Source organism: Platichthys flesus, chromosome 11, assembly GCF_949316205.1.
Source record: "Platichthys flesus chromosome 11, fPlaFle2.1, whole genome shotgun sequence".
NCBI classification, from domain to species: domain Eukaryota; kingdom Metazoa; phylum Chordata; class Actinopteri; order Pleuronectiformes; family Pleuronectidae; genus Platichthys; species Platichthys flesus.
In genome coordinates this window covers 1,646,648-1,673,870 of record NC_084955.1, presented here as the reverse complement: position 1 = coordinate 1,673,870, position 27,223 = coordinate 1,646,648, and the positions used below count along the sequence as shown (strand labels likewise).

The 27,223-nt window shown below is 43.6% G+C and overlaps 1 protein-coding gene across 1 annotated transcript; it reads left to right on the top strand.

Moving 5' to 3' along the window:
• The first annotated feature begins 91 nt into the window (after positions 1–91).
• Positions 92–16,136, top strand: pop1 (POP1 homolog, ribonuclease P/MRP subunit). Its single transcript, XM_062399152.1, has 16 exons — positions 92–183; positions 412–541; positions 1,173–1,331; positions 1,628–1,803; positions 1,929–2,189; positions 3,122–3,209; positions 3,845–4,023; positions 4,167–4,441; positions 4,544–4,637; positions 4,734–4,842; positions 4,954–5,073; positions 7,565–7,686; positions 7,824–8,015; positions 10,730–10,884; positions 11,286–11,516; positions 14,937–16,136. The coding sequence occupies exons 2-16, from the start codon at positions 415–417 to the stop codon at positions 15,631–15,633; spliced, it is 2,985 nt and encodes a 994-aa protein (XP_062255136.1). The 5' UTR covers positions 92–183; positions 412–414; the 3' UTR covers positions 15,634–16,136.
• Positions 16,137–27,223: the final 11,087 nt, after the last annotated feature.

Sequence of the window (27,223 nt, the reverse complement as noted above, 5' to 3'; positions counted from 1 at the left end):
ACACGTTTAAGTTTTTGATCTGGATATCGTTTATGTCGTTGCGCCGATAAACTACAAACCCCATGAGCATCACATATCCGGAAGCCAACACTCGTCAGCCAGCGTGTAGGGAATTCACATGGTAGCGTTCAACAGAGAGGAGGCTCCTTTTCGGAACATACAGTCCTGTTCCTGAACATATAGGTGAACATATGTTATGTCGTTAACATGAGTGTCATTTGTTTTCACATGTTTTATTCTTATCTTGTTCATTAAAGAAACGTTTCGCTTCTACGTGGAGTAACGTGACGTGGTGTGCTAGCCGCCATTAGCAGCAGGCATGGTGGCAACTCATGCAGCCACTGAAAGACAGCCTTTCGTTTGGCAAACAACACGTGTTTTTGCTGACGTCTCAAACGTGCTCTCCTGTAGGAAATGTCCGCTGCTAAAGTGAAGATGCGGGCGAAGAAGCTGAGGGACCAGCCCGCCAGTGTGCAGTACCCGTCCTCTCCCGTGACTGTGGAGAGCAGCACACAGAACGGAGGAGACCCTCGGGACACTGGTACCTTCTCTCTTCACTGTGTTTCTTGATGTGTCCTTTGTGCAACTCATCCATTTCTCCACTAGAATCCGTGCTGCTGCATAGTCAACGTTTCATAGGGTCAGCAAAAGTCACCTGATCAGTGACTTTGGATGTGATTTCATTAAATGTTAAAGGTTCCTCAGGAATCTTAGCACCTATTGGTATACTATCCATTACAGCAAGTTAAAAACTCTCTGCAGGAATGTCTGACTCCAGAGCTGCAGGATAACTATTATTATTAAATATAATACCTATTATTACTTAATTACTCTATGAACTGTTGCTGCTATCATTAATAATCAATAGCTTATTTACACTCTTACTGTTTTAATTAGAGCTAGTCAGAGCTGATACCTGATGCTTCACATGCTTTATTTTTCTTCAGGTGTGAAAAGGCCTTCAAAGACAGGGCCACATGATTATGTAACTATAAATACAGGTGCCACTGTAAGACCCTTACTATTTCCACTTTTATTTTTCTCTATCATCAAACCAACACCACCCCTAAGGGGTCACAGCCCCAGGTCTTTTATGCCTAATCTAGCATTGGACGCAAATTCATATTTGTCTGTACTGCTGCTTATATGGTAAAATAATCATCTTCCCAAAGGTGCAACTGGAGGTGAAGGTGCAACTGGAGGTGATGATCCATCTGACGTGAAGTTACCTGTAGAGAGGCAGAAGAACCGTCACCAGCGGGATGGGTGGGTCCGTGGACACCAGAAAGATGGAGCCGTCTACGCCAAAGACATGTCCAAGTACATCTCTGGTAAAGACCTTGTCCGAAGTGGATTTGCATAATACTGTCACTACCCAGTGGTTGTACACTGGTCTGCTGGTTATAGGGGATCATAATTTATCATTCATTATAGTGCATGCCACCAAATATGTTCTCCTTAATAATTATATTTTCACTTTCCTGTGCTGCAGTTGTTCTGTTCTTCTTCTGTTCATCTGAGAATTTAGAAAGTCACAAAATGAAAGACACAAATCATGAAATTGCTCATGAATTTAAATCAATGTCAGTCAGATTAATGGTGTCTCAAATTTCACTCTCCTACCCAGGTGGGGCTTTTGCGAGGGCCAGGGCAGCAGAGGTGAAAACCATGTTAAAAGCTGTCAACAGGACAACAGGCAGCTGCCATGTGTTTGGAGCCCTGCCTAAACACATGAGGAGACGGGCCATGGGCCACAGCGTAAAGCGGCTCCCTCGCAGACTGAGAGATGTGGCCAACAGAATGGTAAGAACATGTTTATGTGTAGCATCCTAATGTCTTACCTCACATTCAACGTGTCTTGTTTCATACACAAAGGCTGTTCTCCTCTGAGTACCTTTATGACTTATTTTGTTTCCTTCCTCCTGTAGCATGAGAAGAGCCTCCAGGCTGGCTCAAAGAAGAAGAAGGAACAGACAAAGAGCAAGAGCCGTAAGGCGCGCCGCCGGCATGGAAACCTGCTGCTTGAGTTCAACCGGCGTCAGAGGAAGAACATATGGCTGGAGACGCACATTTGGCACGCCAAGCGCTTCCACGTGGTTAAAAAGTGGGGATACTGCCTCGGGGACAGACCCACGTACAAATGTTACCGCCCGTGCTATAGAGCCATGAGCACCCACTGTTTGCTGCAGGTGACCACACAAACATTCCTTGCTTCACATATTTAGGATTGTATTTAAAGGGCCCATATTGTGTGATGTACATTTTCTGGGCTTTTACTATCTACAATTACTTGAAGGGGGTCAATAGGGACCCTCAAAGTATGAAAACAATGAAAACAGTCACTTCGCAGACTTTTTCTCTCAGTCCATTCTAAGAAATATATTATCAAAACGTCTCGTTTCCTACTTCCTATCTGTCATTCGGGATCCCACCCACCCGGTAACAGTCCAGCGTCCGAACCCACCACCCATCCACACCGAACGTGACACCATGCAGACATATTGCTGAGCTAGCAGCTTGTTAACTACCACAGGCTAACCACAACAAACAACACTGAAGAAACAGTGGAAAGTGGAGGGATGCAAGGAAGCAAATTTGTCCGTGCACATTCCTCCTACGTTAATGTTCAAGAACAGCGGTTACGCTTTATTTCTTCTGCTGTTTCTTGTCGGTGTGCTCTGAAACTCTGTATTTAAACTCCTTATTTGAACTATGTTGTGAAACTCCGTACTGTAACTCGGGACGTTACTCATACATTGGCCCACTGTCCTGCTAAAACTTGAACAAACAAGAGGACAGTGTAACTTACTGTTCAGCAACATCCTGTTGTAACCGACTGTAAATATGTGAATGGTCTTCTATGGCTGTATCAAGTTAATGGAGTGGCTCAAGTGGCAGGCAAAACAGCCTGTTCTGTCTGCAGCTCCGGAGAAGGGCAGTAGAGAGGACATGGAAATACACATTGCAGTATAAACCAATGATATATCATCTTAGGGGTACCAATACCTAAAGTGTAATCCCAGAAAGGGATACAATTTGGGCCCTTTAAGGGATATTCAATATCTCAAATAAACTCATCTCAAATAAACTCATCTTAAACCTTCTGGTTCTGTCCTCTCAGGACCTTACATATCACTGCTGCATAGAGCTTCAGGGAGAGGAAGACAATCTGCTGGCATGTCTGTCACAACTGACAAGCAAGGAAGCTGGTAAGTATACTGCCCAATTGCTAATACATGTTATTTTGTCTTTCTTCCCCTCCACACTTCAAAATTACCAGGAGAATATTTTCCCTCAAGCACTCTTCCTCTTTGATTTAATTTGTAAGGCTGCACGATTGATCACATTAACATCCTGATCTTGATTCAGACCCACAGGCAATCTAATATCTAAATACAACCATGCTACTGCCTTTATTTAGGGAGTTTAGCTGCACTACAAAACAAGCACTACTACTTTCTTGCTCAACCAATGACAACATCTCCTCATGGGATTTAGAGTAGCACAAAACTAGCAGTGAAATAGAGGTAGTGAGAGAAAAGCAGAAAAAAAGTTTGTTAAGGACAAAAATTCTACCAAAAAATGAATCTAGTAGATCCAAGCAATAAGAGACCTACTGTGTTTGAATTAAAAAAATATTGCCTTGTTCAGAGCTAGTATTAACATCCATCCTTTAATGTGTCTCCTGTGACAACATGTGATCAGGTCTCCCTTCCCCCACTGTATGTACAAATAATCATGTTTATAATTTGTGTTTTACCCAGCTTTATTTCTCTTATATTTGAGAGAAAATAATGATCTCAATACTAAGCAAGAAACTCTTGGTGGTGGTGTGTGTTTTCAGGTCCTACATTTGCCGCAGCACTGTGTATATCAGGGCGAAGACAGGGCAGTGTGGTGGTGTACAGAGCGGGACTTTACCCCTCGCAGCCATTGGGCCCTGTTACCTTTCTCTGGAGACCCCGTACACAGGGCTCAACTCACAGACAGCTGTGGATCTGGGCTCATCCCTCTATTAAACAGGTATGCAGGCTTTTTAAAGGTCTGAATAATCGCTGTTGACTCATGCATGCGTGTATATATTATGCAAATGACAGATAGATTTTTGGAAAATATTAGTTAGTGGAGAAACAAGGTTCTTGACTTATACTGTACACTCCTTCCAGGACCTTCTCTCTGAATTACAAGGGGTGTGTCAGTGTTTTGAGGCTGTCGTCCCTCCAGTTGTGCCTGTGGTTACACCTGCTGAGGTTGTCCCCAGCCTAGAACCAGAGCTTCAATCTGAAAAGGCCCCTGAGGCCACACAGACCCTCAGGACCAAGAGAAAGCGGAACTGTAAGGATGCCAGTGAACCTCCTGCCAAAAAGATCCTGGGAGATGGAACTAGATCTCCCATCACCCCGGTCACATGGAGGTCCAGCTCAACTGGAATAGTCATAAAGTCAGTATTATTTACAGGTTTGATTCAGGTACAAACTGAGCACAACATATGAATTTCTGTTTTATTTGCAGTGTTTGTATTTCACTTGTGAATTTCTTTCAGTGATCTCACAATGGAGATTGTACGCTATCGCCTGATTGGACCACAGTCCCATTCTGTTCTAGCAGAAACTTTGGAAGCTGCTTCAGTCTGTGATGTAAGGATTTTGGTGTTTTCAATGTGAAATCAGAGAGCCTTAGATATATATGTATTTCCAACCTATAAGTGTGTTTTTCTTTATTCTTCTCTTAAGGAAATTAATAAATCCCAGCCATCCTCCCTTTGGTGGCCTGAGCACTGCAAAGATGAAAGCAAGATGAATCTGCATCAACAACAAGCTGACATCTTTCATATACTGAAAGGTTTATTATTATTTCTCAGTGTGAATTAAATATTATTTTAGTATCTCTGGATTAAAATTGTAACATCTGACATGTATATATATCTAACAGTGAATGTTTCAATTCACCCAGACATCTATTCAACTGGAGAGCTCCCCTCAGGCACAGTGCTGGGTCTGACTGTAGATGACCCCAGGCTGACTTTACCCACCAAGAAGGTTAAAGCTTTGCCCTGTGTAGAGTCAACACAAGGTAAAATCTGACCAACCAGACAGGTAGAGATCTGGGCAGTTGCTTTACAGTTGGAGATTATTCAAGGACATACAATTTACAGATTTTTTTCAAAGACTTGAATCATTCTATAATTATTCTATCATGCTCTGTTTCCTAACGTGGTCTTGTATGTCATATGGTGTGCAGATGGATGTAATATTCCCTTGCATACACTATATGCCAGAATAAGGCTAACTATTTAATATCACATGTATTGGTAAGCCAAGAATCCATCTGTTGCATCCTTTCCTGAGGTTGTTTCAGTGAGTGCACATCTGGTTCTGAGCTCCGGGGGGCCTCTGCCTGGCCATGCAGATGTTCTAGGTTCGAATCCTGGCAGGACCCTGTACTCCAAACACAGCCTCAGGGACTCTCAGCAGCTGATTCACTGGTTTTACCATCACAGTGATCTTGAAAGTGTTATGTCAGTGATGATACCATAGGCAGTATTGTCTGGTGCTATGTCATTGCTCACACACAGCCTTATTTATTTAGCTGGTTGTTTGTAAAAGGGTTGATGCCTTCGAAGGGAAGCTATTCACTAACTGGGCAACCCTATGAAAATATAAAGGTACTGCTTTAAATTTGATATTCAAAAGATCAGCATCTGCAGCCAGGATAAAATGATCATGGCTTAAAATAACCAAGTAAAATAGTCTCTTCCTCAGTTTCTCTGTAGTTTTTTTTTATTGATCTGCTTACTGGATGACATACAACCCCATGCCTTCTCACAGTCTGTAACTCAGTAGCCTGTAGTCCTTTTCAAATTCATCCCATGGCTCCAAGAATCAGGTTACAGAGTTACCCTTTTCCATTTCGGGGGTTTTATACTTACGATTTGCACGTAAGTATATAAGAAAATAGAATCACTTACTATATGGGCTGTCCTCATGTCCTTTAATGGAATAACAAATTCTATTTATTTATTATATTCCATATTAATCGTTAAATACACTTTGAAAGACTCTTTAAGCGGATTATCGGACACCATAGACTTCATTAAGGCCATGGCTGAGGGGTAGAGTGGTCGTCCTCCAACCTGAAGGTCCCCAGTCTGACCCATCTGCATGCCGAAGTGTCCTTGGGCAAGATGCTGAACTCTGAATGGCTCCCATAGAATAACAAAGTGCTGCGAATAGATGCACTGTATGAATGTGTGTGTGAATGGGTGAATGTAAAACTGTACTGTAAAGAGCTTTGAGTGGCCATCAAGACTTAAAAAGCGCTATATAAATACAAAACCATTACCTTAACCATTTCACACGATAAAATCTAGCACACATGTATTTTTTTTCTGTGATAAAGAATGCATGGGTATTGTATCTACAGGATGCATATTTTACATCTCAACAATCCTTTCTTGCAAAGAATGACTACTCCATTAGGGGTATTGTTGGTAAATAATATGAGAATGAGGTGCTAGTAGAGCAGTGTTAATTTCGTTGACGAAGACGATGACGAAATATATTCGTTAACTACCCTTTTTTCCGTGACGAAGACGAGACGAAGACGTAACGAAAACGAATCTTTGAAAATAACAACTATGACGAAATTTATTTTAATTTTCGTTGACGAGACGAGACGAAAATGTTGGTGGATGACTAAGTCACAATAATTTTTAAAACATCATCTGGTCAGGCTGTCATGAAGTATCAGGAGCGGGCGAGTGAGTGTTTCTGTGTGTGTCTGTGTGTGTGTGCGCCCCAGATAGCGCTCCAGTCCGTAGCTCCGCCCCCCCGCCCTGCGCACTCGCTCAGAGAGACACAGTGAAAGCAGAGCACGTTCTCGTGGAGCAGCCTCTCAGTGACCGACTGCTTCTTAACTATGGAAACAGTGAAAACAAAGAGTTTCTCTGGTCTCAGCTGCTCAGAGATCAGCCCTTCAGCTTCTTCATCAGAGCAGAAGCTGCAGTTGGTTTGTACCGATGTTCAGTTTCTGTGTCCGGCTCCAGTCTGACCTGCTCTCCCTTTTTGTTTTCACATTTAAAACTAAATATATATTTTTAAGCTATTAGGCTGCAGCTATATGTTTTTATAGAAAAGGAGTTTAATGTGGCTATTAAATGTGACTAAAACTAGACTAAAACTAAGAAGGATAAAAATGACTAAATGTGACTAAAACTAGACTAAAATGGAATTTGTTTTCGTCGACTAAAACTAGACTAAAATGTAATTTGTTTTAGTCGACTAAAACTAGACTACAACTAAGAAGGATAAAAATGACTAAAGCTGACTAAAGTGACTAAAACTAAAATGCATTTTCGTCAAAAGACTAAGACTAAGACTAAATCAAAAATAGCTGCCAAAATTAACACTGTAGTAGAGCAAGTTGTTCTTTCCACTGCAGGAAGAGTTTTAGTTTCATTTGGATTTTGGGTTATTAATCATTAGAGAACTTCATATGTCAGTGATGTTACTGATTTTGGTCATACAGCAGCATGCCATGTGTTTGTGTTATGTGCTTCTTCCAGATGTGGACGAGGAGAGGATGAAAGAGCTTGTTTTGCGAGGAGTACCAGAACACTGTTGTCAGAGTTTCTTGTGGGAGCAGTCTGTGCGAGACAACGTCACTGATAACAAGATGTCAGAGCAGGTGCATTGTCTTTTCTTAATGCCAGAGTTGTTCAGTAATTATTCAGTAATCATTCTTTCATATTTAAGCCAGCTCCTGTATTTTTTGAAATCTTGGATAATCTAAAACGTTATTCTAACCCTGTGTTTGATCTACAGGAGTTGAACCATAAGAGAAGCGAGGTGCTGGTGCCGGGCTCCAGGCTGAGCCCCACTCCCCTACAGGGTAGAGTCCCCATCCTCCTGGTTCACCAGCCTGGCAAGCAGGTGGGACATGAAATGACCTCCTGGGGTGCTGGATGGGACCTGCTGCTTCCTAAAGGCTGGGGCATGGCATTCTGGATTCCACTGGTAGGTAGCAAGGACAGTTCTTTCATTTGACTGAAACAGACTTTTGTTTTGGCTCAGGTTCGGCAAGGACTCGGAGCAATTTTAGTTTTTACAACAGTGATTTGCGGAGATAAGATTCCCTGTTTCCTTTGCATCTTGGATGTGTATACTAACAAAGTTCTTCCATTTAGTACATTGTCCACTACATCTAGTCCAAATGTTGAAACAATTCAAATGAAGTGAAATGTGGATTTTTTTAAACAGGTGCTATGTGGATGCCTGTACATACACTCCTGATCAAAATCTTAAGACCAGTTAGAAAATTGCATGAATTTGCATTTTGCACTGTTGGATCTTAGGAAGGTTCTAAGTAGAGCTTCAAAATGCAAAAAGAAGAAATGGGAACAAGAGACCAAAAGTTGTGAGCAGGCAATTTATTGAAAACAACAATTTAACTCAAATAGGCTGTTCATCAGCTGATCAAAGGTTTAAGACCACAGCCTTTAAAAGCCAAAATCTGTGCAAAAATGTGGATTCCATGTCATTTCCTGTCAAGTAATCACACTGTGAAGATCTCTTGATGGCAAAGGCAAAAAAGCTCACCGTCTTTGAACGTGGTAGGATTGTTGAACTGCATAAACAAGGCCTCTCACAACGTGCCATCGCTGCTGAGGTTGGACGCAGTAAGACAGTCATTTTGCATTTCTTAAAGATCCTCAGGGTTATGGAACAAAAAAATCAAGTGGTAGACCCAAAAAAATCTCAGCGGCGCTGAGCCGGAGGATCCGAATGGCTGTCCGTCAAGACACGGGACGATCCTCGTCCCAAATTAAGGCCATTACTGGTGCTGACTGCAGCCCAATAACCATCAGGCGGCATCTGCGAAGGAAGGGCTTCAAAAACAAGAAACATCTTCAAAGCCCACGTCTCCTTCAACGCCACAAAATTGCCCGTTTAGACTTTGCAAGGGAGCACCAAACATGGGACATTCAAAAGGTGGAAGAAAGTTTTATTCTCTGACGAGAAAAAATTTAATCTTGATGGTCCTGATGGCTTCCAACGTTACTTGCATGACAAGGAGATGCCACCTGAGATGTTTTCTACGCGGCACAGTGGAGGGGGCACCATCATGATCTGGGGTGCTTTTTACTTCAATGGAACAATGGAGCTCCAGGTCCAAAATGCAAAAAGAAGAAATGGGAACAAGAGACCAAAAGTTGTGAGCAGGCAATTTATTGAAAACAACAATTTAACTGAAGTAGGCTGTTCATCAGCTGATCAAAAGTTTAAGACCAGAGCTAAAAAAAAACCTCCTAAAACAAGTGTCGAAAACTGACTCAGTAATGAGTAGCTGCACCATTATTTTTGATCACTTCAAAAATTCGTTTTGGCATGCTTGATGCAAGGGTTTCCAAAAGGCTAGTGCGAATGTTGTGCGAAGTGGTGAAGATGGTTTCACGAAGGGCATCCACTGTCTGGAACTGAAGTCCATTTTTGTAAACTTCCCTTGCCATCCATCCCCAAATATTCTCAATTGGATTAAGATCAGGGGAACACGCAGGATGGTCCAGAAGAGTGATGTTATTCTCCTGGAAAAAAGTCTTGGTCAGACGGGCATTTTGAATTGGAGCGTTGTCCTGCTGAAAAACCCAGTCGTTACCACACAGACGAGGGCCCTCAGTCTTGAGGGATGCCCGCTGCAACATCTCCACATAGCCAGCTGCTGTTTGACGCCCCTTCACAACCTGGAGCTCCATTGTTCCATTGAAGTAAAAAGCACCCCAGATCATGATGGTGCCCCCTCCACTGTGCCACGTAGAAAACATCTCAGGTGGCATCTCCTTGTCATGCAAGTAACGTTGGAAGCCATCAGGACCATCAAGATTAAATTTTTTCTCGTCAGAGAATAAAACTTTCTTCCACCTTTTGAATGTCCCATGTTTGGTGCTCCCTTGCAAAGTCTAAACGGGCAATTTTGTGGCGTTGAAGGAGACGTGGGCTTTGAAGATGTTTCTTGTTTTTGAAGCCCTTCCTTCGCAGATGCCGCCTGATGGTTATTGGGCTGCAGTCAGCACCAGTAATGGCCTTAATTTGGGACGAGGATCGTCCCGTGTCTTGACGGACAGCCATTCGGATCCTCCGGCTCAGCGCCGCTGAGATTTTTTTGGGTCTACCACTTGATTTTTTTGTTCCATAACCCTGAGGATCTTTAAGAAATGCAAAATGACTGTCTTACTGCGTCCAACCTCAGCAGCGATGGCACGTTGTGAGAGGCCTTGTTTATGCAGTTCAACAATCCTACCACGTTCAAAGACGGTGAGCTTTTTTGCCTTTGCCATCAAGAGATCTTCACAGTGTGATTACTTGACAGGAAATGACATGGAATCCACATTTTTGCACAGATTTTGGCTTTTAAAGGCTGTGGTCTTAAACCTTTGATCAGCTGATGAACAGCCTATTTGAGTTAAATTGTTGTTTTCAATAAATTGCCTGCTCACAACTTTTGGTCTCTTGTTCCCATTTCTTCTTTTTGCATTTTGAAGCTCTACTTAGAACCTTCCTAAGATCCAACAGTGCAAAATGCAAATTCATGCAATTTTCTAACTGGTCTTAAGATTTTGATCAGGAGTTTATACTATGTAACTTTCATGACTCAAAAGTACCTTTTTAATGTCATACTGGAAGCTTTCAGGTTTGATTTATTTGTCCTCTTTATTTATTTCTCCCCTAACCAGGTGTACAGAGGGGTTCGAATCGGTGGGCTGAATATGAGTCTGAAACACTCTCAGAATAAAGGAACCCCTCACTTCCCCCATGATTACCCAGACTGTCCAGCAGGCATTCGTTTTCAGGAAGAGCAAGAGACCGAGCTCCTGGACAAGTTCAAGAGGTCAGCTAAAAACTGAAGCTGAGTTTAGCAGAAGCAAACTTAAAGTCAAGGGAGCCAAGTTGTTAAATAAAAAAAGAAATGTGACGATGAGGCTCTGATTGAAACATGCGTTGTTGGGGACTGTTACTGTGTGAAAGGAAAGTATGTTATTCAGTCAAACTACTGGGTGTGATTGTCAGATTGTCATGTCCCTGTCAGTTAGAGGCTTTGATTGAGGGAAGCTCTGTACCCAGTTCATTTCCAATATGGAGATCGTTCTCACCAGGCAGACGAGATGGTTATACAGCTGCAGACTGCAAGTCTTCTACTAAGCGCTGCTCAGCAGTCCTGATTTGATGGATAAATTGGCACTGTTGCCCCAACAGTTTGACAAGGGTCTGACCTTCCGACCTCTTCTGTAGGCGGCCACCTGCCAAAAGGACCAATTTCGTTAAACATGGATGTCTGGCCCCGTTCCGTTGCCCGTGGCAACAGCTGGCCGAAGAGTGGGAGCTTATCACAAAGGAAGGAAGAGTGGAGGAGAAAAGAGACGAACAGACCCAAACCACAACAAACACAGACACAGTTATGGAGGAAGAGATGACATCACATCTCACTGTGACAAAGACCCAGAGCTGCATAACTGTACTGAGGTGAATGTTTTCTTTTAACTATTTTAGACTGAAGATTTATTATTTTTCTATCTTCCTATTTTGTTTCATGTGAACTTAGTGTTGAATCAAACACACACCCACAGCAGGTTTACACTGGGGTCCCTTTAGATATTTAGATATTTTGGCCTCTAATCATCACTTCTTTCCTCTTTTTATTAAAGAGCCCAGTGCAGCTTTTGACAAGCTTGATATATGGCACTTTGCTAGTCTTCCTCCTTTTCATCATAATGTCCCTAGCCTGGATGCCAGACGAACTTAGCCCCGCCCACAACATTTGAGGTCGGGAAGTTCGGTCTGGAGTCGCTCCGTTGGGGAGAAATTATGCCCGACCGGGCCAATCAGATTGTCAGGGTGGGCTTTATACGATGATGGACAGATGAACAACGGTTACGTAATCAACCACGTCATCAAAGTGCCCTTGGGTTGAATTTGTTTTCAACAAACATGCCTGCCGCTGGAGAGCTCAAATGTGTAGATGCTGCCATTGAGTCTGTTTTAGAAGACATCGACAGCGCATTCATTTTGAAAGAGGAATGGAGAACGTGGAGGCGACACCAAAGCACCGCGCTAATCCCTATCGTGCCGGCGCTTGGTTGTTCACACCGGACACTGAAGCGACGCTGAACCGCAGGGCAGCGCTAATAATATCACCTGTTGATCCAGTAGATTAAAAGCATATACTTACTTGTTGCTCCAACATTAAGCAACAGCGTCCCAACATTTGTCTTTCTTGGTGTTGTCTTTATACAACATGTTCCGAGGATCATACAACTCACTGCACTTCTCCACTTCAATTATTAATTTAATGTCATCCATGTTGAAGAACTTCGCTGTTTGCTCTGTTAAATGTCGGGTGTCGAGGGTAAATTACGTATTCTCCACTACAAGTATTCTCCGCCTACAGTGCCTTGCATATGTATTCACCCCCCTTGGACTTTTTCCCATTATGTACTGTTACTAACTGGAATTCAAATACACTTAAATAAACTTTTTCCCGTTTGATCAACAAAACATGCATAGTACTTTGGAGGTGCAAAATAAATTTGATTGTGACACAAACAATAATGAGAACAAAAAAGTTGACATCTGTTGGGTGCATAAGTATTCACCCCCCTGTGTCAATACTTGGTAGAACCCCCTTTTGCTGCAATTACAGCTGCAAGTCTATTGGGGTATGTCTCTACCAGCTTTGCACATCTAGAGATGGAAAGGTTTGTCCATTCTTCTTGGCAAAAAAGATGAAGCTCAGTCAGATTGGATGGAGACCGTCTGTGAACCGCAATCTTCAAGTCTTGCCATAGATTCTCTATTGGATTGAGGTCTGGGCTTTGACTGGGCCATTTTAAGACATTAACATTCTTTAATCCAAACCATTCCTTTGTAGCTCTGGCTGTATGTTTAGGGTCATTGTCCTGCTGGAAGATGAACCTCCGCCCCAGTCCCAAGTCTTTTGCAGACTGAATCAGATTTTCTTCAAGGATTTCCCTGTATTTGGCTCCATCCATCTTTCCCTCTATTCTGACCAGTTTCCCTGTACCTGCTGAAGAGAAGCATCCCCACAGCATGATGCTACCACCACCATGTTTCACTGTTGGGATGGTGTGCTCAGGGTGATGGGCAGTGTTGGGTTTTCGCCACACATAGCATTTTGCATTGAGGCCAAAAAGTTCAATTTTGGTCTCATCTGACCAGAGCATCTTCTTCCACATGTTTGCTGTGTCTCCCACATGGCTTCTGGCAAACTCCAAACGGGATTTTTTATGGATCCCTTTCAACAATGGCTTTCTTCTTGCCACTCTTCCATAAAGGCCAGATTTGTGGAGTAGACGACTAATAGTTGTCCTGTGGACAGATTCTCCCACCTCAGCTGTGGATCTCTGCAACTCCTCCAGAGTAACCATGGGCCTCCTGGTTGCTTCTCTGATTAATTTTCTCCTTGTCCAACTCTTCAGTTTGGGTGGACGGCCTCCTCTTGGTAGGTTTGCGGTTGTGCCATATTCTTTCCATTTTCTTATGATGGATTTTATGGTGCTCAGAGAGATGTTCAAAGCTCTGGATATTTTTTTATAACCTAACCCTGCTTCATATTTCTCCACAACTTTATCACTGACCTGTTTGGTGAGCTCCTTGGTCCGTCACAGAACAGGTTTATTTATACTGAGATTAAATTGCAGACAGGTGGACCCTATTTACTAATTATGTGACTTTCAAATGTGACTTGTGAATGCAATTGGTCGCACCAGATCTTTGTTAGGGGTTTCACAGTAAAGTGGGTGAATACATATGCACTCAACACTTTTCAGATTTTTATTTGTAAATAATTGTGAAATCCATGTAATATTCCCCCCCACTTCCAAATGATGCACTATTTTGTGTTGGTCCATTACATAAACTCACGATGAAATAAATTTTAATCTGTGGTTATACCATGACAAAATGTAGAAAAGTCCTAAGGGGGTGAATACTTATGCAAGGCACTGTATGTGGAGAATTCGTAGCCCCCCTCTCTCTCTTTATCACTGCTTGTGTGGCTGTAGTGGATGGGCAGAGGGGGACATTTAATAATGTCATTGGTCAAATTAAAACTCCAGGACAACAAAAGGGGACTTCAAAGTATGAGATGCATATTTGATCATTTATATAATATAAAATATGTCATCAATATAGTTTAAAATTGTTTTTCAGTGTGTTTCCTGGTGCGATACACTCGAGTCAAGCGCAAAAAATAGACTCGACGCCGAAACGATCGCTGCACGGCGCGAGGCAGCCATGGCGCAGCGCCTAGCTTCAGCCTACGGTGTGACCCGCACAAAGTTTTAACATGGGAGTGGATGGGAGCCAGCTGTTATTTAAGGCTTGGCTCTGCGTCCTGTGTGAACCCGGCGTTAGTAAATAACTCACAATGCGTTGCTTAACATACATCACATACTACGTTGCTCTGATTGGTTGTAGGTCTATCCAATTGAGCGAAGAGGAATTTTATTTCCTGGTCAGTTGAAGCACGCCCCATAGTCACAGCCCAATGGAGCGGTCTCAGACTCACATTCTGACTAGAATTGTGAGTCTGACAACGTCAGGCTATAATGTCCCTGATGAGAATCCCCAGAGTACATCCAACCTTAAATTGCTGCAATACATCACAGAGATTAGTGGAGGGGGAAAGTTGCATCTGTTCCGATAAAACCATCACACAAGCTTTGAGTAATGACTGACTTTATGAGAAAGAAATTGGAGTGATTTTCCCTGCTCATCAGCTGCCTTTTAGTTTGTGCATTAGAAATAATTAGAATTACTAAATTGAATGTCTCCCAGGGCGCCTAATGGAGCCCATGAAAATCTAACCATTCATATCAATTCCCATCACTTGTTATAAGTGCACATTGTTTCTTTGCTTCCCAGGAACAGAAAGTCTTTGAAGCTGCTCTCTGGTTGGTGCAGGCCCACAACATCTAAAGGTCAGAGGTCGTGCCGTGTCGGCCAGGTGCCGCCTCTCTCCTCAGCTGTGAGCTTGTTTCTCACAGAGCATGGAATGAGTCTGGTGTGGGTGCGTCTGTCTTTGCTGTCGAAGGGTAAACCAGAGCTCCATGCTATGGTGTGTGTGCCAGTCCCAGAGGACCTAAAGCTGCTGAGCAAGAAGTCTGACAGCAGCTGCCCCCAGGAGCCACTGCACAGAAACCACTTCAAAAGCAGAATCAAATGCAGAAACAAAGGCTCCAAGAAAGCTGCTACATCCTCTTCATCCACTGATAAAACTGAGGGTAAGGGCTCGGACCTTCCCTCTGCCTCTGTACCAAAACTCAGCACTTCTACTGAAGATCCCCAATCATCTTCCGAGTCCTCCACAGATCTCATCTTTGGGCTGTGGCCAGATCCTCTGCCGAGCATCACCTCTCACTGCTCCAGAGTGTCTCTAGGCTGGGTTACGCAGGGGGACTTTTCCTTGTCTGCGGGCTGCGGGGAGGCTCTGGGGTTTGTCAGTGTCGCTGGTCTCCTCAACACCCTTCTCAACCAGCCGATGGAACACAGAGGAATGGTGCTGCTGCGCAACCCTGCCTCTCTGCATTACCGCTTCGCAAAAATCAACATAGAGGTCTGATGGAAGCATGTGATGCTATGGAGAACCTAATTCCCAAAGAAGCATTGGATTCTGCATCATCATGTTCTTCATGCCTGAAGACTCTATAATATGCCCAAGGAATGACTACCAGCTTCCAGGTGTCAGTGCTGAAGACACTTTTTATTTGTGTGTATTTTACTTTGAGAGACATCCTCATTGTTTTTGAATGCTGTTTTTCATACTAATTCATTTGTCAGGGGAATGTTTCACAGCGACTCATTAATTAATGCACCTTGGTTTTGGTTAAAAATATTAGTTCAGCCTTTTATCAACTGGTTTTCCAAAGGTATTAGCTTTTTTTTTCATCCTTTTTATATCCAGGCTTAATCGTGCACAGAGTATTTATGTTGTGGTTTTCAATTGTCATATTATTGGGGTGGAATTCAGAACTCTGTCAGTTTCTTTTTAACAGTGCCACAGCACTGAAAAGGTTTTGTTTGAACAAAATTAAATAGTGCACTTGACAAAATGTCATAAAAAAACTGGTACTGTAACTTCTTTATACTTGCTGTCAATTTGCCTGTGCACTGCTTAGACGTGTACTGGTGGTTGAAGAGTCCTTTTCAAGGGTGCGCGCACATTTAAAATTCCTGCTGAACATGTCTGTTTTGTCAGGGGCAAAGAGCTCACTGGAGTTCACTTGTAAAAACTAAATAAGCTATTCAGCTCAAACTTCAATTTCACTGAGAATTACTGGTAGGAAACAAGTCATCAGCTGATATAGCATCTAAACAACTGTGATCTTTGTGCTGATGGGACGCCAGTATTACACAGAGCAATTCAACAGAAATGAGCCATCACAATACAAATAGAAGTACTCACCGCACAGAGTGGCATCAAGACTGAGGCTCCTGAAAACAGACAAATCTCCTCACATATTTGCAGATTCCTGCACACTTTTGCTGCTATTATTGGGAAATGTAGCCAAAGTAGAAAAAACCCTAACTGAGAGATCGCCTGAGCAGAAACTGATAACTCTGTATTTTCAGGTCTTCAAGCAAAATACCATACCATTAATCTCCATGTATGTGTTTATTTACAGATATAAATACACTAAATTCTGAATACATATTTAAAGATATATATATTTATTCTTTACACATTTTCAGATCATATTACACACACACTCAATACAAATACATGTACACATTCACAATTTTTTTTGACACATTTGGAGATTATTCTACACAGAAAACTGAGTACACACAGACAGATAGAGACTCACATTTCACAGTTGTTTTGCTACAATAATGGCCTCATAAAGGACTGTTTAAAAAGCAATTTATCTTTATGTTTCTGTATACCAGGGATCTAAAGGACTGTAAAATGAGACACTGAACAGTCAACAGTCATGTGAATAGATCTGCAGGAATAGCTTTTTGTAGTAACAGATGTTCTGGCAAAGTGGTTTCACCCAAGCCAGATGAAACTGCTCATTATCTGGCAGCTGTTTTAAATATGGAAGGTTCTTTTTTAGATTTAATAATACAATCCTGTCTGATTTCCGTTATTCCCACTCACTTGTAGGTATTTGGAGGAACCAAAACCTGAGTTCAAGATCAAGTGCTCCCTTTACAGGACACTGTTTATTATACTTGACACGATTAACATGATTAAAGGTATGTTAGTTACTTTTGTAGTTTGGAAAAACGAAGACAGGAGAGGAATGCAGTTAATGCTCCTGTGATTAATCATTGCACCGATCCTATTCAGAGAAAGCACACAAGGCCCTTAATAATATGTTACCAACACCCCTTTAAAAGCTGATAGTACCATATCACCCCACTAGAGCACTGTGCTCCCAGAATTCAGGCTAACTTGTCTCTAAAAGTAGAGTAGGAACCAGAGCTTTCAGTTATCAAGCATCTCTCCTGTGGAATCATGTCCCTGTTTAATTTCGGGAGGCAGACAGCATCTGTATGTTTAAGAGTAGACTTAAAACCTTCCTTTACGATAAAGCTTACAGTTAAAGCCGGTCCAGGCTTGTCTTGGACCTGCTCTTAGTTATGCTGCTATAGGTCTAGAACAGTGGTTCCCAGCGAACACTCTCCGGGGGGGGGGCACGTTACCTAAATACCTAAAGTTTAGAGGTTATCTTCCATTTCTCAAAAGCATCAGGGCTGTAAATGAGAATAAATGTGGGTTAATGGTAATTCATGATCACCCCTTAATTCCTATTCATGCCATGCCAATTAAGGATGAAGTCAAATATCTGGGTATCACTATTTCAAAAGATTTACACTAGAGTAAAAGCCTTGTAAGCAATGAAAGTATTTTGAAGAAGAGTTAAATGATTTTGAATATATGGTTACAAAGGGATATTTCTATATTTGGTAGGATTCAAGGAAGCCTTATCAAGGCTTATTTAGCCTGCCTACTCTATAGGTATCACTGATTATATGATTAAAACAATCAACCAGAATATCTTAAGTCCTCAGAAGTGAATTGATGTCACAAGGGATTTGAAAATGTATTCTTGAGATTAAAGTGTACCCACTAGTGATCGGACGTACCCACTATCCGAAAACATTATGCCTCTGTCCACTAGGTATTCAGCGGCTGCCATAATAAGACCTGTTTGAATTTTTAAATGATAAGTAGAAGAGCTTCAATGTTTCCTAGCTTATCTCCTTTAGCATTGCAAACATCGGACCAGTCTTTATGAAAGAAAAGGAGAAAACGCCTTTCCACAATTCTTTGTGGCAGTAACATTTAAAGCGACACACCCACGCTAATATAAAATAAACAGAACAGTTGTTTTATTCCAATGAGTCATTCCAGAGCTGATGTAAATGGTTTTGTATTCACTTTTCTAGTCTTGACCTCTCAAAGCTCTTTTCAGTACAGTTTTACATTCACCCATTCACAAACATAGTCCATCTATAAGCAGCACTTTGTTTTGAGCTCCTGTCCAGGGAACAACAAGCATATTGAACTTATAGATCACAATATAATCATCAGAACTAAATACAAATATAAAGTGCTTTTAATCTGCATTTATATGGGTACCACTAGCAGACCCCTACCCGGTGATCCCAGGGGTCTTGTACATTATATTGGAATAACATGTGTATATACAACCCCAAACTCAGAAAAAGTTATGATGGTATGGAAAATGCAAGACATCAGTGATTCCTCATTTAATTTGACTTGTATTTCAATTCAACGTGGGGTTTTGACAGTGCCCTTGGCAAAGGTAGCTTACACTTCTGTGATGGCACCATTAATGCTGAAACATACATAGAGATTTTGGAGCAGCATATGCTGCCTTCAAGACAACATCTTTTCCAGAGACATCCATGCATGTTTCAACAAGACAATGTAAAACCACATTGTGCACATATTACAAAGGCATGGCTGCAGATAAAAAGGATGGAGGAGCTGGACCGGCTTGCGAGCAGTCCCCACTTGGCCACAATAGAGAATATGTGGCGCCTTTTGAAACACAAAATGCGACAACGCAGACACTGTACTGTTGTACACCTTAAGACTTGTTGGCAGGAAGAATGGGACAAAATGACACCTGAAACACCTCATCACTTGGTGTCTTGAGTCCCTAAACCTCTTTAAATTATTTTGAAAAGAAATGGCAACATTACAAAGTTGTAAATGCTTATATTGTTGCAATATGTTGCAAGACATTTATGAGGTCAACATCAAATAATGTGCTTCTGTATTGTTTTATTTTAATACAGGTAAAAGATAATTTATAAATCACTGCTCTCAGTTTAATTTGAAATGTAACAACCCTTCGCAACTAGAAGAAGAAGACTTTTGACTTTTGAATAACTTTATTTAAGTTACATTGTCAAAAGAAATCCTTAATTATTCAAAATTATGTGTCACAGAAAATGTTAAAAACATTCCAGGCACACATACATCATACACCAACGATAAAATTTCCAGATGTTCTGTTAAAATTTTAAAACCAGAGACCGGTTGTCTCCCAGTGAGCAAAGGACCTGTCCCACCCCCCACACAGCCCTGAAACCCTCCAGATTGTCCGTCAGTGTAAAATACGAATGTTCAATTCTGAGCCTAGCTGCCACCAAACCCCTCAGGCAGAGCAGTGGATCTGTCCAGCCTCCCCCCGCCATTTTGTTTTTCTATTAACCCAGATTGCTATCTTGGCATTAGCAAAAATAAAATTCATTAAAACCATAGAGTTCTTTTTTCTTGCCAAGTACTTGGGTCCAAAAACAAAGAGTGGTAGCGAGAAGGCCTCTCCTAAACCCCCCACCCACTCCTGTAGCTGTTTAAAAGTGTCAGCTAACCTGGGACACGGCACTACTAAGTGCTCCAGGGTCTCTGGCAGCGAGCAGAAAGGACACCCCCCCTCAGTGCTTGGGTCCAGGTGAGCTCTGTATCTGTTTGTAGCTAGAGCTCTGTGTATATTTCTCCACTGGATGTCTGCCAACCGTTTCTCCACAGGAGGTTTATACAGGACCCGCCAGCTGCCACTAGGGGAATAATCTGAGCCAAAAACCTCCGTCCATTTCGACACCCCGACTCCTTCAAGAGAACGACAGTTGAGGACCTTCACACAGCTGCAGTAAGCTGTTTCCCTGCAGAGGTGTTGAAAGGGCCCAGTGCTGGAGTCCTGAGGGTTAGCAGTCGGCCGCTCTCTTCTCTCCACTCCCCCACTGCAGGACTCACATTCAGGATAGGAAACTGGTATTCTTCTGTTTTTGTCCACTGGTCAGCCTGTCTTTGGCTCTGGGCGAAGGTCCGAAGAGGCTGGGGCAGTGACTGCCACACCTCGTCCACGGGGCTCAGCAGCATCCTGGTAGATCTTATACCTGTCACCTCCGCCAGCCTCTCCAGTGATGTCCGTGTCAGGTGGCCCAGCTTGACTATTTCTGCCTCCCTGAATTTGTTTTGTACTGTCGTTGATGTGGATGTTAGGACCAGGAAACCATTGTTAAACAGTGGCTCCTCAAAGAGCCACATCCCAGGCGTTGGGTCAGGAGGCCTTGTGATGGTGAGAGTCCTCCAGGCATCTAATACGGATGTATAGAAAAGACTGAGCCCAGTCAGTCTGTGTAGAGGAGAGTTCAACAGGAACAGCTGTTTGTCGTACCCGAGGCCCCCGGCTCTCCAGAGCAGCAGGCGGGCCACAGCCGACCAGCACAGTGTGGAGCCGTACAGCAGCCTCTGGTCTGCCTGCAGTCTGAAAGCAGCAGTCCTGGATATGATGTCTGTCAGTCCATGGCCCCCCTCTGCCACAGGGAGGTACAGCACGGACGCCCGCACCCAGTGATGACCCGACCAGAAGAAGTCCACCAGCAGCCTCTGTAGTTGTTGCAGGAGTCCCTGTGGAGGAGTCAGCACCTGGAGTCTGTGCCACAGGGACGCTGCAACCAGGTTATTGACGATCAGAGTTCTTCCCCTGTAGGACAGCTGGGGTAGCAACCATTTCCATTTAGACAACTTGAGCTGCACCTTCCCCAGCACTCCCTCCCAGTTCTGGCTTTCTATATCTTCACTGCCTAAAAACAAACCGAGGACTTTTAACCCTTTTACTCCCCATGTCAGGTTCCCAGGGAGACGTTGTACTCTCCCTGCGTCCCACTGACCAATCACACATGCCTCGCTCTTTTCCCAGTTCACCATGGCTGTCGTAGCCTTTGCATACAATGCCAGACTGCCCTCTAATTCCTGTATGTCCCCCTGATCCCGGACAAGAATGTTTACGTCATCAGCATAAGCTGATATTATTATTGGGGGACTTTGAGGCAGCTCTGGCAGACGCAGGCCTTTCAGCCGAGTTCTGAGGTGACACAGGAGAGGTTCGATGGCCACGCTGTAGAGCTGGCCTGATATTGGACATCCCTGCCTGATCCCTCTCAGGACTGGTACCTGTCTGCTCAGCCCTCCCCCAACCTTCACCACACAACATGTATCATTATATAATAACTTCACTCAGGACAGAAAGTGCTCCCCGACACCAAAACCCTCTAGTGTGGCAAACAAGAATGCACGTTCGACACAATCAAAGGCTTTTTCTTGGTCAATGGAAATAATGCCAATATTAATGCTATATGTTGCTCACTTTCTTCAGTAGCAGTGATATTACCGCCCGTCTGCAGGAGGCTGGAAGAAGCCCTTTAGCAAAGGCCTCCTTCAAGACATCCAGCAGTTACTGTCCCATACTGTTCCAGAAATGTTTTTAAAAATCTGCTGGTAATCCATCCAACCTGGTGACTTGCCTGCAGCCATCTGAGATACTGCAGTGGTCAGCTCCTCCAGCGTGATGTCAGCACTCAGGGTGTCTCGCTCACCTGGACTCAGCTGTGGGAGGTCCTGCAGCAGATCGGCCACAGCTTCCCCGTCACACTCCTCTGCCCCAAACAGGTCGGTATAAAAGTCCACCGCGTTTCTCCTCATCTCTGCTGGTTCAGATGTAATATTCCCATCCCGCAGCCGGAGAACCACCATTTGCTTCCCCTGGGCCACGGATCTCTCCAGTTTAAAAAAGAACGTGGTAGGTGCATCTATGTCTTTTAATTTCTGGAACCGAGCTCGGACCAGAGCTCCTTTGGCCTTCTCCTGGAGAAAGGAGTTCAGTTGTTGTCTTTTAGCTTTTAATTTCTCTGTGTTGGTAGGTACGCTCTCCAGCTCCTTAATGTCTTCCTCCAACTGCTCCATCGCTCTTTTAATGTTTCTTGTATGCAGTGTACTGCTGGCAGAAGACCTTAATTTGACCCTTGCCAACCTCCCACCACTGACCCAGGGAGGGAAACGAGTCTTTCTTGGAACACCAGTTGGCCCAGAACAGTTTAAAATTCTCGCAGAAATGTAAATCATTTAAAAGCTTAACATTAAAATGCCAGAAGGATCCAGGGTCTCTAGCAGGAGATAAAAGTAGCTCTACTAAAACCAAATGATGGTCTGTGAAACCAACCGGGTGGATTTGACAGTTTGTCACACACGTGTGATAAAAGGAGCGAATATGTAAAATCTGTCCAGCCGGGCCCCACTGACCCTGCCATCTGTTATTTTGATCCAGGTATACTGCCTGGTTGAAGGATGTTTCCTCCTCCACACGTCCACTAGATCTGCCTCTTTGAATGTCTGGCCCAGAAAAGAGGAGGACTGCAATGGAGCTCCTGTCCTGTTTGGTCTAAAGTGACGTCTGTGCAGCAGTTCCAATCCCCCCCCCATTATTATACACTCCCCTTGACCCACACTGTCCAACTAGTTTTTTAATAATTAAAAAAGAGTAACACGTTCAGGACCGTGGTTTGGTGCATACACGTTGACTAGATTAAAAATAATACCGTGTATTTCCACTCTTTTACTCAGAACCCTGCCTGCCACGATCTCTGTGCTGGATAGAAAAGTCATGTTTAATGAGGGAGAAAATAAAACAGCGACTCCAGCGCTCAGGTTAGAGCCATGGCTGAGTATGTGCTGACCCCCCCACAATACTCCCCAGTCTGTTACATTCAGTGAATCACTGTGAGTCTCCTGTAAAAAAAGGACATCCAGCTTTTTTACTTTAAAAAGTTCTTAATGCCATGAGAGGATAAAAAATACAGCGTAATAGGACAAACAGGTGAACACAGCAGAAAGAAAACACCCAGTGATGAATGGTCATGGTCATCTTTATTTACAGTTTTTCCTCCTCTTTGACCGTATTTTACATGGAAGACCTTTTTTTTGCTGCAGTCACATGCTTCCTGAGTCTATATCTACGTTTTTCATCCAGGACATCCGTCCCACCTCTTTCTGGAGGGTACTGACTGTTTGTATGAATTTTTTAATATCTGGGAAATACTCTGCCACCTAAACTGCTTTTCCAAATGATTCATCTAAAAACTCATTGACCTCCTTTAATGAATATAAATCTGTGCTAATTGAGACGCTGTCAGCTAGAGACACATTGTCCGATTCATAGTCCTCCTCCACGTCCATCTCACTAACCTGACTGCTGTCTAATTCAGCCTGCTGTGCAGAACCACACTGACCCCTGCTCCGGGTTGGCAACCAACCCCTTTTTTATTACGAGCTGTTCCTCATTTCTCTTCTCTTGCCTCGCCAAGGACTCAGAAACAGGCGCAGCAGAGGGAACGTCTGCGCCCCTCACTACAGCCGGCTCCGGCCCGGGACCCACCGTGCCGCAGCCACCGGCACTCTCGCGGCCGGAACCGCTGCATCAGAATCATCAGCCGCAGAGGACGCAGCAGCACCGTAATCCCCCCGGCGCTGCCCTCCCCTCCCTCCGCTCCAGCGGACTCCGCCGCCCGTCTCCCGTGCGGGCACGTCACTTTCTTGTGTCCCACTTCTCCACACTGAAAACACTTCATGCTTCCCGAGCTCGCGTACACCATATAGAATTGTTCCTCATATCGAACCCGGAAAGACACGTCTAGTGTGTGAGACTCATTATCTAAAAACATGAAAGCTTGCCTCTCTTCGCTTCAGGTCTTTGCAGCCCAGACCCACCGCGCGGAACCCACTCGCGAACTTCCCGAAGCGCCGCAGCTCTCGCTCCAGCGCCTCATTGGGTATGAACGGAGGGACACCTGACACGGTGATCCGGGTGGAAGCTACCGCTAACGGGGACACCTGAATGAACTCCTCCTCTACTGTAACCCCGCTTTCAATGAGCTTAGTGACCGAGTCTGGATCCTTAAAGAAGATCACCAGCGCCTTGTTCATCCTGGAAGCGTAGGTGATGTTCCCGTGCCCTACCTGCTCCCCCACGGCCAACAGCACCTGCTCCACTGTGGAGCTGAGCTGAGGCACCAGCCTGACGCCCTGTCTCAGGGACATCGGCGGCGTCCCTGCGGACGCCATCCCCGCCACGAGACACGCACAACACACAGAAAACTACACTACACGTACACAAACGATACAAAACAATGATCAAACAATAAACATATATAAACCTGAAAAAGTTGAACGTGCTTTCCTTCACCTCCTCTCTTCACAACTACTCCTCCACCAACGAAGAAGAAGAATGGCCTTGATTAAGTGTTTTGTGAGGCCACTGTGACCTTTGACAAATTCTGATCCGGACATCCTTGTGTCCAAGCGAATGTTTGTAGGAATGGACAGACTGTAAGGTATGTGATAAGGTTTGGACCCCAAAGGAGACACGAACGAGTTGTTGTGAAAGAGGTAGTAGAGTTTATTTGCAGGCGAAGCAGGCTGGAGTGGCAGGGTGCTGGCTGGCTGGGAGATCCAGGATGAGGCGAGGATGAGATGCCGAGCGGTAAAGCCTGAAACATGCTTCTGCGTTTTCACGGGCCCGTAAGCGCAAGAGCCCTTCCGGGTCCCTTACGTGCTTATGTATCCCTCCTTACGTGCTGACGGGTGTCGACCCCTATGGTCGACCCCCTTTTCTAAAATTTACGGCAAAGCTCCTCAAGCTCACTCAGCCCGCAAGGCTGTGATTGGTCTGCTCTACATCCCTTCTGGGGCTGCATTTCCGGTTTCATGCGCCATAACACCGGCAGAAATCACGGAAGATTTAGAAGAACGAATATGGACCAAATAGAAGAGCACTTGGCAGAAGATATCCGATAGTATGATCACTTGTATAACCTGTCACTGACTGGCGGATTTGTCCGCCAGAAAAAGGCTACGAGGAGCCGCAGTGGCTATGTAAATAAACAATCGACGAAGAAGAAAGAAGGCGTCTCTAAGGTCGTCTCGACAAAAAGCATTACTCCGCCTAGTGTTCTGGCGCGGAATTGCTTTGTAAGACGCGCAACGGTTGGGGAAGCATGAATGAAAACGAGTCTTGCGCCACAGCGGCGTGAAAAGACGCAGACGCAGTCGCAGAAGCATGTTTCAGGCTTTAAGGCACACAGAGGTTCTGAGCAGAATAATGAAACACAGGAGTTAGTAGAACTATGAGAAGACCGGAGGGTCTAGAGTAGCAACAGCTACCGGAGTAGACGGAATAATCTGGCGCCAGAGTGTTGAGCGGATCAGGTCTTTATAGAGGGGATGAGGTGGATTGAGAACAGGTGTGCCTCGTCCGCTGCAGCTAGGAACCAGCCACGCCCCCTGCCACTAACAAAACCTGCACAGGGAGACAGAGAAAGGGAGGAGAGACAACAAACAAAACACTAACAGAATCCTCACACAGACAGATGAATAGAAACAAATGCACCACCCATCTTTACCTTGAATAAACCTCATTCAACACACTCAACTGAGCCATTATACTTTAGTGTAGCCAGGCAACAAAGTTCTTATCTGCCACCTACACATTATGGGATATGAGGAAAAGCACTGTTCATGTCAGAGTAAATATAAAAAATATACTATTACCAGTTGTTTCAGGCAGTTGTGTATAAGGGTTGGTGGTAAAATTACTAAGTGTGCTGTAATGCAACTGTGGTTTCACCCAGGTAAAAGTGACAGAACTGCACAACTTTAGTGCACAACTTTATTTACTTATGTTCAAACAAAACCTTTTCAGTGTTGTATGATTGTCAATTGAGACTGACACAGTTCTAAAATTCTGTGAGATCACTTCTTTACTGAAGCATCATGCAACTTAATTGCACCTGGCCGACACGGCACGACCTCTGACCTTTAGATGTTGTGTGCACCAACCAGAGAGCAGCTTCAAAGACTTTCTGTTCCTGGGAGGCAAAGAAAGAAATATCCATTTATAACAAGTGATTGGTATAGAAAGAAATGGTCGAATTTTCATTGGCCCCATTAGGCGCCCTGGGAGACGTTCAATTTAGTAATATATTCTTTATTTCTAAAGCACAAACTAAAAGGCAGCTGATGAGCAGGGATATTAACTCCAATTATTTTCTCATAAAGAAAGAAATTACTCAAAGCTTGTGTGATGGTTTTATCGGAACAGATGCAGCTCTCCCCCTCCACTAATCTCTGTGATGTATTGCAGCAATTTAAGGATGTAAGTACTCTGGGGATTCTCATCAGGGACATTATGATGAAAAGGAAGTAGACTAGCAAAGTGCCATATATCAAGCTTGTCAAAAACTGCACTGGGCTCTTTAATAAAAAGAGGAAAGAAGTGATGATTAGAGGCCAAAATATCTAAATATCTAAAGTGACCCCAGTGTAAACCGGCTGTGGGTGGGTGTTTGATTCAACACTAAGTTCACATGAAACAAAATAGGAAGATAGAAAAATAATAAATCTTCAGTCTAAAATAATTAAAAGAAAACATTCACCTCAGTACAGTTATGCAGCTCTGGGTCTTTGTCACAGTGAGATGTGATGTCATCTCTTCCTCCATAACTGTGTCGGTGTTTGTTGTGGTTTGGGTATGGTCGTCTCTTTTCTCCTCCTCTCTTCCTTCCTTTGTGATAAGCCCCCACTCCTCGGCCAGCTGTTGCCACAGGCAACGGAACGAAACCAGTCATCCGTGTTTAATGTCATTGGTCCTTTTGGTGGGTGGACGGCTACAGAATAATAATAATATAATAATAAACTTAATTTATTTAGCACTTCTTAAAAATAAAGTTTACAAAGTGCTTTGACAACTAAGAAGAAAAGTAAATACAAACTTGAACACGTTAAAGCATTAAAATGAAAATAAAAATAAGCGAACAAGTCAAATAAAAGGTGA